The sequence below is a fragment of the Seriola lalandi genome, unplaced genomic scaffold (genome assembly GCF_002814215.2).
Source record: "Seriola lalandi dorsalis isolate HSWRI2012SDOR001 ecotype SW California unplaced genomic scaffold, Sedor1 jcf7180002054956, whole genome shotgun sequence".
Lineage (NCBI taxonomy): Eukaryota > Metazoa > Chordata > Actinopteri > Carangiformes > Carangidae > Seriola > Seriola lalandi.
Window position 1 is genome coordinate 1,372,844 of NW_019525507.1, and position 10,282 is coordinate 1,383,125.

Below are 10,282 nucleotides of genomic sequence, written 5' to 3' on the forward strand. Positions count from 1 at the left end.
TTAGTAGTGAAGGTTTTTCGCCATAAGCCACAGCATGGGATGAATACGCCTGTTTTTGACCTGACAACGGCTCTTGATGAAATGTTGAGGGATGACCCAAGTGTTTGTAGATCGTCCTGAGGAGGACATGAACATCTGTGCCAAATTTTAGGTCAATCAATCAAATGATTTACTGATTATTAATCAATTGTAAAAGCATTTCACACAAAACCACAAATGGCAACATGATGGTGTTGCTACAAGAAATGTCAGGGGACTGCCAAAGTCGTAGGCTTCATCCTCTTTATGAATATCTGTCCAAACATCTTGCCATCCCTGCCAGGATCGGCTAAGAACTAATGTCTAACTTCTCAAAAATGTCGACCAAATTCCTCAATACATTGATATCTTTTGAGCTTCAGACCACCAACACCATGATTACTAAAGTCTCCTCTTTCCTCACAGGTAGTGCACACAGTTATCTCAGTCTGTCATCTGATATGTAATTCTCTCAATTTGATCCCCCAGTTATTGTGGTCCTCTACGTGGGCTTGAGACGGCAGAAGAAAAAGGAAACCCTTATGTCATCCAAAGAGGACATCCGGGATAATGTAATCCACTATGATGACGAAGGAGGGGGCGAGGAGGACACGCACGCGTTTGACATGGGGACGCTCCGCAATCCCAAGGTTGTCAAAGAGAACCTGTTCCGCAGGGACGTCAAACCCGAGATGAAGAGAGATCCCAGGCCGGCTGCGTCTCAGGACAGTGCCGACATCCGAGATTTCATCAACCAGCGTCTGAAAGAGCACGACGTGGACAACTCAGCCCCTCCCTATGACTCCCTGGCCACGTATGCTTACGAGGGCGACGGCTCTGTGGCCGAGTCGCTCAGCTCCATCGAGTCACTTGCAGTAGACCTCGAGGAGGACTATGATTACCTCAATGACTGGGGGCCCCGCTTTAAGACATTGGCAGGGATATTTGGGGAACAGTCAGAAACTCAGTCGGACTCAACAACCACAGAGAACACACATTGATGTTATTCACAGACTCGAAAAGCAAGTATGTAACAATGTTCTTTTGGTTGGCGACACACAGCGTTTCAGCATTGTTTTCCTCCCATGTTATCTGTTCTCATCTTCTTTCCAGCTCACTGTTTTTTCTTTTTTTATGTGGTACTTTACCATGCTCAGTCCCAAAATTGTAAAAATCGAGGGAACATACGGTAACATGATTGACATGATGAGCAAAGCAGCCGTTCAATTGTCAGTAAATTGAATGTTGTTTCGTCTTACAATTTGTTTCCTCTTGGGGAATACACATACAAACGGAAATGTTGTCATTTCCTACAACATCCTTAAAAGTGCCTCAATATAATTGTTCTCTCTCACTCGCTATTTCATGCCACATATCCAGTGTTGCTCCTTAGAACCCCATAGGTTAAGCTGATTGAGTCAGCACACAGTACTGTGCTCTGACTGGCCCAGGCATCTACCAAGACCAATGTCAACTCTGTTGGGGATTATGAAGTGGCCTGAGTTCGGCCAAAGATGTTTTGAATGTTATTTATTGTTCTATTTATTTATTGGCTGATTGAGTTTGATTAGATTTTTGTGTATTTATCTATTTATCTCTCAGTCATCGATCTGTATTTTTTATTTTTGGAGACACTCAAGTAATTTTGTAATTAATCAAGGCCCACATGAAAATGTATGTTTCTGTTATGTGGGTCCTGTGAATAGACTTGTACTAGAGTTGTAAAAAGATAAATTAGGGCTAAATACTGCAGTTCAGTCATGTAATAAACACTGTTTTCTTAAATAAACCACACTTGGACAAAATCCCTTCCTGTGTTTACTTGTTTGGCTCACACTCTGTCTGATGTATTAATATTGAAAGTAATGCACTTTTCTCATGTGATTAAAAATGTACCATATGCATTGGCACTGTCTGGGACAGTCAGTGTGAATGGGCTATACCACGCTAGATATAACAAATGGTACAGGTACACAAAGTAGAATTACCAGAATCTTTTGAATCCATGGTGACATATGTCATATTCATATGTACCATCAAATGAATCAAATGACAGTATTTAACTTGCACCTTTTTTTCCCCGCTAATCCCACCAACAACACAGCTCAACCTTCCCTGAAGAGAGAACTTACTTCACATTTGATTGGTTTTCTTCAGACAAATCAACAAATAAATGCTTTCAAAGGGAGTGTTTCCTGGTTCTGCTAAATATCGGCACGCTGAAGAAAGGCAATCAAAGTGCAAGAATTACTAAGTCACACTGAGGCTTCAGTAAGGAAGCAAAATGGCCCTATTTCCCCAGTCATTGAATAGAGTGCCTCAGACCTTTCTTGCCACGGTCTGCTGACGACATAATGGAAGGTCTGGATGAAAGCCAAAGCAGTGACATACCATACAGACAGCGTCTACCAATGGATGTGAAGTGATTCCCCTTCTCTGTCTCTCGCTATCACATCCAACAGGTATACCTCAAGGCTGGACATTAAGCAATCTATGACCCTTGTAAGCAGCAGCAACAACAGTGACTAAAGTTAACTTCTATACCCGTACCGTCATCTTGAGTTATGATGGTCTGTAACTGGCAGAGATCCAACAGAAATAGGTACTAGAGAGGAGATGTATACCATGGCACGAACTAGACTAATAATAGAAACTCTCTGCTCTTAATAGCAAAGGTGGAAACCATATGATGTTATGGCACGACATCTGTTTGAGGGAGGTTTTTGGGGATGGATCATTTACTTTAACCATGACCATGATCTCCCCTAGTTGAGAGCACTATCACGTGAATAATTTTTAAAACGGTCATGTTGTATTGCAGTATTATGAACTGGGTGTTTCTGTAGCGACATTCCCAGAAAAAAATCCTGTATTAAGTTACTGCTAATTCGAACCGAACATTTCCTACTGCCGCAGCTACCTGCTAAAAGCATTTAACTTAGCAGGCACAGGAAATGCAATGTGTTTTATACTGTTAACGTCCATCGAAATTTCGTCTACAGAACAAGACAACGGCCATTTTTGGCATTTTTCCGACAGCGGCTCAGTCTGAAACACTGCAGGGTGTAATGAAACAAGAAGGAGCGGCCACAGTGAGGTGTAAGAGGAAGAGCTGCAGGCGACAGGCGGTACACCTCCAACTTCTCAGTCAGCTAACCAACGCTTTTCACTGTGCCCTGCTGTTCGCAGACTCCTGCTGTGTGCAGCATAAAATCGGGTCATGGTTTCTAACAGAATGATGGAAAAAATGCTCATGCTTGTCTAACTTCTTTATTAAAACAACAATAGTTAGTTTTGCTGTCCCCCTGTAGTATTAAACCACATCTGCAGTTACCACCATTAACTACAGGTACTGCCAAATCAACCAGGACTCAAATCTTCCAGATTGCCACTTTGATGGATCAACAGAAAATCATTGGCTCCAGCTTTTCCTATGCTTTTCATCAGGTCAAAATGTCAATATTTTAATTTATGACTAAATAGCTGCTGAACTAATGAAATTCCCATCAGCCTCAGCTCCACTTAGTTTAGTCTCTATTAGTTGCAGACCCATGTGAGTATCATTTTGATGACTAAACCCCCCCCCCCCCCCTGCTGTTCTGTGGCCTTTCCCAAAACACACCATTTCCACACTACTTATGACTCACCATGTCTGGTGGCACAAGGCTGCAGAGACAGACCAAACAGAGACATCAGCACTAACGGAGGAACGTGGGTGTGGGAGTGAGGTGGCTGCCGTTCTATGCATAAACATGAGGGAACTGGCACAATACACCCAATAGCTCAGAGGAGAGCAACCATTACCACCGGCCAAAGCAAAAAGAAGTGATGGCATTGATACTGTTTATGTTGGAGCAGGTTCAACCCTCTGTCCCCCAGTGAACAGCACTGTCCAATCTCATTGTTCAGTCTCCTCTCTGGCTGTTTTACTGCGAGTACTCCACTATGAGTAGAGAGACTCAATAACATCAAAATGTCCCCTTCCTTGCACTACATTCATCACTAGTTTCATCACAACGAGAAGCCACAGGGAAGGCGCAGCAAACATGTCCCTACATTTGACTTTGCATTGTAGGGAAACATCACAATTTACCGAGCTTACAAATTACGGCAGCATTGTTTGGTTGTGAACCAATGTGTTTCAAAGTCATACAAGTCTGTGCAAGCATAGCTGTCATGATTCAACAAAGACGAGTTGTCACAGCGCCTTTTGAACAAACTCTATTGTTAAAGGCACTGAGCAATTTGTTTAGACTGAAATAAATGAATACGCACCGTCACCAAGACGACTCTTTCTTATTACTTTTCAGTTTGCCATGGAAATATGCCTAATTTTCTAATGAACCCCTGTATTGCACTGCAGTTAGGGATTATAGTGCTGATACATAAGGGTTGCTTTAATTAATACCAGTCACTTTGTATTATTCTGAGAGTAGTTATGCATATGGAAATAAAGCTGTCTCCACTGCTGCTGAGTGCTCTCTATAAGCTGACAGGTTTGGTTTACAGGAATGTGCTGATCTTAGTGTGCAAAGCTACATGTATTTGTGGCCACAACCTTTGTTAACCCTGTTAATTATTCAGAAGAAGCAGTGACTACCCTTGAGTGTAGCATATAAGTAACACAGTAGTCATCTCTCTCTAAGAACATGTTAACAGAGTGTTAAGCAATAATTGTTAGCACTTAGGTGTACCTAATAAACACACAGTTGATAGTTTATTGGTACACCTAGGTAGTGTAAAGCTAATGCGATTCAATAGAAAGGTTCAGCAAGGTACTATGTCTTAATGACGCTTAAAATGCACACATTTTGTTGACAGGTGTCAAGTGATGGGGTCGATTTAAAGGCCACAGTTGGTGTTAAATTTTGCTTTGGAATCTATATAGGCGTGACAATTACACCCTTATCTCCATCATGATTCCAAACCACCAATAAAGTCCAGGTACATGTACAGCTCATTTACTTGGAAATCACTTGAGAAGTCACAGCTACCAAACACAACCCTATCTCTGGAATTACACTGGAGACAGGGTTGAAAAGAACAGGGTGAAAAAAGTCTGCCACCGAATAAAAAGCATTGCATTTTTCCTTTGAAGGTATTACATCAAAATTAAAACACAAAGTAAATTCTTTAAATCTGCAAATCTGCAACTTTTTAAATTCCACGTGAAAAATTCTGAATTCTTCTCTCATGCAGTGTCTTTAGTTTCCAGCTGGTTGCTGTTGTTCTCCCTAGCAAGTCAAAAACCGCATTACACTAATTAAAATTATATTACATTCAATTAAGGGATGGCAGAATTGAAAGGGAACAAATCAACAGTAACCTTCAGACATCAGGCCAAAACTGAGTAAGTCAACACCTCTCGTCATGGGGACTTGGAGACTCCCATAGGTCGTATATGTCAGCAGCTTATTACGACCCATAGTAACGTTTTATTGTCAGGTGAGCTCTAATTATGACAAGCAAAGGAGGAAGTCAGGTGATGCAGTAAAAAGATCAATAAAGTCCACATTAGGAGGAGGGTGGGGGGGACAGCTGGGTCGATAAAACACATGAGACCACTGTTAATTTCCCATTTAAAACCTTTAGTCAATAGCTGTGTCTCAAATCAGGGGCCGTATCCTTCGGGGGCTGTATTTGAAAACGGATTGCATCACAGCTGCGCGATTAGACTGTCCCATTCCGAAGGCAGCTTCAAATGTGGCCTTCGTTTCCAACGGGTGGATGCTTCGCAGGTGCAACCTATCCCAATATTCATTGATGAATCAATGAAAATAATATGCAAGCAAACAATGCCGACAGAGAGCCTGAGGATTATACTTTTAAGTCTAAGTACTTACTTTCAGCTTAGTTGAAAAGCTAATGGTACAACTGCGCCAAAAAGCCTTAAAAGTTTTTTGCTAGGTGACAAGAGCGGCGCTATGCGGCGCGATGGTAAAGGCGGACACAGCTGGAGATTCAAGGTGGAAATCCTCTGTAGACCAGATCATCCAATTTTGGTTCCATGACGATGAAGCTCCTCTAACTTTAAGTAAGTACGTATATTAACTCAAACCACGATCTGTTCCGAAACCCAACTAAGTGGCTTTAGTGCTAAAATCAAACCGTGATTGTTCCACAACCTTAAAAAACGACCTATATGGCTGTTTAAGTCAGAGGACTTTTGTATTATTTGTCATTTGTTATGTCAAATAAAACACTAGATAGATTGTGCTGTTAACACTTCCTAAAATGTAGTGGGCTCTACTTCCTCTCACAGCACACTTGTTTACTATCCTGAAAAGCCCATTGTAGAACTGTTAGTTTAATACTGCAAAAAGACAAAACGAATGTTTACTGAGACAAAGAAGAGCCTTTCGGGACAATAAAGCAGGCAAGGCAGGTTTATTTGTGTTGCACCTTTCACATACAGAGGCGAAGTGTTTCTCACCAGGAAAAAAGAAACACAATTCAAAACATGGGAAAGAGGAAAATAAAACCAAACAGAATTAAATGAGTGAAATAAATCGTACTCTCACACCTTCCATTTGAAAACAAAATGTGACAAATAAAAAGTGAAAAGTGCTTTAGTGATATTTTGCAAATTCAACAGTCAACAAACACAAGTGTGTTCTGCTACGTCGCACTGAGCTTCACCTCAGTCGTCCCCCTGGCTCTTCTGTAGTTCAGAAAAGTCCTGGATATTGCTGCTCCAGGCGATAAACGGCCAGAGTGGAAACAGTTGCATTAAACATTAAATGCCATAATAACTCAGCATGCGCCTTGTACCATACACACCCCCGCCCCCCCAACCCCCATGCTTTAAAAAGGCAGCGACCTACAATGCAAACCAAAAAAAAAAAAAAAAAGACTATGTCAGCACTACTGCAGGTCAATGTGGTACACACAACCCACAGCATTAAACATATCACATGAGAATGGTTAACTCAAAAAAAGAATAATAGAGTTGTGGAGTTTACCAAAGTCTTTTTAAAAGTATCATTGACATGGCCAAGAGAGTTTGACATAGTGCCACTACATCTGATTACTCATAATAGCAGACGGAAATGGATTCCACTTTGTATGTTAGTCATTCTACTTCTACTGAAATGAAGATGTTCCTGTGGTGCTGTGTGAAAATAATGTTTCTCAATGCTAGAAAATACAAGATTCAACAGACTAAGGCTTCAAGTTGGAAAGATGTTTTGTGCACGCAGAGTACTGATGCGCTTTTCATGCTCTCAATCAGGAAATGAAACCATTTAGTCACCATTGCCTTTGCCAGGTCATTAACTAAGACGAGTCATCTTCTCTGTTTACCACTCAGTGAGCTCGGGAGCATATGTTCTGTTGTCTGTTCAGACTTAACATGTAGACCACACATGGCTCAAACTCATTCCTCTTACTCATCCAATCGGCTGCCTGTGTGCTTTACTAACACCAACAGACACAGACCATTTCCTATGCAGTATCTCCCGAGGGACTGTGCTATTTTTAAAAACCAATACAAAAACAGGTTGAGCTGCCTGGCGAGATACGAACGTGCATGCTATTAGTAAGCCAACTACTACAAAGGTGTTATCTAAAAGAATATTGGGGATTCTCTTTCTGCAGCCGTCTCCTTCTAAGGCTGCCTTCAACACATTTATGAAAATGCATTTGTACTTTTCTTTTTTTTATTTAGCTAGAAGGAAGGACTATAGCTGGTTGCCTCTCTGTAAAACCCTGAAAAGCCTTGATAAAGTGAAGGATTAGGCTGAGAATGTACACATTTATCATGCTTGGAGCAGTTTATTCCAACTTTTTAGACTAGTCTGTTCGGCACATGGGGCACCAGAAAACAGCACTGAGAAGATTCAAAGTACAGCTCTCAGGTCTCCTCCAGCTGCAGTGGTGCTTGTGGTATTCAAGTGCAAATCATGTGGACAAACTACAGCAAGCAAACCCAGAATGCAAGGTTTTCCACGGCTATAAAAAGGAGGATGTTGGTATCCAGTAGGCAGCACTTACTCATGCGTAGAGAATGAACCGAGGGCAAACCACAGCTTCAACTGCTGTGAACACCCGTTTGTTTTGTTATCTGTGTTGGAGGTTTACGTGTGAACTCTTGTTACCGCGGCACCCAATTTGGATCTGGCTCTGCTGAGAGTGAGAGCTGCAAGAGTATTGAATTTAGCATTCCTGGCTTAAGCTTTCTTCAATGCACTGCTGGTACAGTAAACGATTGAACGTGGAGGAACCCTCGATTCCTTGAAAAGATTTGACCACACATCTGTGAAATTGAGCAGATTACTGATTAACACCAGAGAGGGTGCATACCTCTGCCAAGGCTGCACAATCCTCTTAATCTGTTATTTTAATAAAACTCCCTGGGAATATTGGGATTTGCGGCTTGTTCAACAAACATCAGACTTTGACATGAATTTATTTCTATCTTGCAACAGTGAGTTGTGATGAAAAAAATAACGACTGCTGATAGGAGTGTCAGAGGAGAGAAAAACTCACAGCATATGTATTGTTCTGAATTGCAGCTACAACCAGTGTATTTTGTTGTAATGGATAATTGCAGCTTATGGCAAAAACGCTGCAAATGTAAGATTTTGGCAAGCAGTGATGTTTAGAGGATGTCAATGTATGAAAAGAGGTGAAGATGTCTTATAATATGTGGGAGCAACGATTAGCAAAAAGATGCAAACAGAGAAAAGCTCAAAGGATTTATGAAACAAATCTCCAGAGGTGAACAAAGTACACGACTTCATTACTTGAGTCAAAGTATAGATCCTCCTGGTCAAATATGACTCCAACACAAGTGACAGTTGTTCAGTCAAATTTTTAGTGGCGTTATGAAGTACTGGAGCACATGATTTTAAAAGTATTTCACTTATTCAAAAGTTAATTTTTTATGTCAACACATTGTTGTGCTGTTCCACAATTACAGAACCTAATGACTCTGAAACAACCTGAGCAACAACAATCCATCATTTTCCTAGTTCATTTTTTTTAGGCAGTGATGAAGTTTGGTCGTAGTGAACACAGCAAGCATTTAAAATGAAAGGAATCTTTATTTCTAAAACTTCAAACACAGACTTAAGATAAGGCCATGGTGCTCTAGTGAAGAATCTTCTGCCTGGTCTTTATCTAACGTAGCATCGTTAGGACACTGCCAAGTTCAAACTGAGCCGTTCAAACATGCAGCAGCACAACATGACTGACAGAGTAGGAGTTGACTGTGATTGGTTTCTCTCCTGTGAGGAACACAACAGATGGTCTATCACATTTTCAAAATAAAGGAGAATTTATTCCACCGACTAAAAGCTCTGCTTCAAAGTATGGAGAACTTCACAGTGGAGTCTAAAGCACAATATCTGTCTTTTAAGTGTAGTGGAGTAAAAGTCATAAGTTTCCACAAAAAAAAAAAATACTCAAGCAAAGTACAGATACTTGAAAAAAATATTTAAGTTCAATACTTATGTAAATGTACTTTGATAATGTCCACCCCTGCATATCTCAGAAGCAGCCATTATGACATGAGCTAATTTCTGACTGTCAATCCAATCTCTTCTCCTGTGTTTCCTCAGTGGTCATCCGTGCAGAATCCCTCTCTGTCTTCAAAAATTAAGAATTCCTACTCACCTGATATGTTCTTTCTCTCTCTTTTTCTCTACCTCCCAATCCTCTATCGTTTTCTATGCACTATGTGTGACCTCATGCACATTGCAGCCTTGTGGCACTCATGCGAGGTGCAGCATGGAGCTGAGTGTTATTCTCCTTGATCCGCTCGGCTTGGATTATTCCTCATTTGTATAATTGGCACACGCTTTTGTCCCCTTTGGACAAAATTCGAAATACATGTAAATGTATTGTAATATTAACAACTCTTTCTAGCAGGTAAAAATATGATCAGAATTATGTGTTAAAGTGTTGCTGCCTTGACCTGCTTTATTAGACAAACACATTTTCTTCTTGTTGATCAGCTCTCATGTTGTCTGGCAGGTTTTTCTATCATCACCTGCTATGAGCCGGCAGGAATCCAATGTTGAGTTAAGTTAATATTCAAACTGAGTCTGTGAGAGGTTGAAAATGAAAAGGTTAGAAGTGTAAGATTTAGAAGTTCAAGTTAATTCATATATTGCAGTTAATTCACTAAAGATTTGTTTAAAAAGTTTACACAATTATTTACATATCTATGTTTACACATTTAAATCATAATATTACATCTGGTGAACAGTAACGATAAATTGTTGAATCTGCTTATGTGATTCTTTAACAGTTACCTCAGTCT

General features: G+C 40.6%; 1 protein-coding gene across 1 annotated transcript in view; it reads left to right on the forward strand.

The window, feature by feature from the left end:
• Positions 1-1,817, forward strand: part of LOC111645798 (cadherin-12-like) — a 91,313-nt gene extending 89,496 nt beyond the window's left edge. The window contains exon 12 of the mRNA XM_023395109.2: positions 508-1,817. Within this exon, the coding sequence (XP_023250877.1) occupies positions 508-1,019 (512 nt within the window). The 3' untranslated portion in view covers positions 1,020-1,817. The remainder of the gene's footprint in view (positions 1-507) is intronic.
• The last annotated feature ends 8,465 nt before the right edge of the window (positions 1,818-10,282 follow it).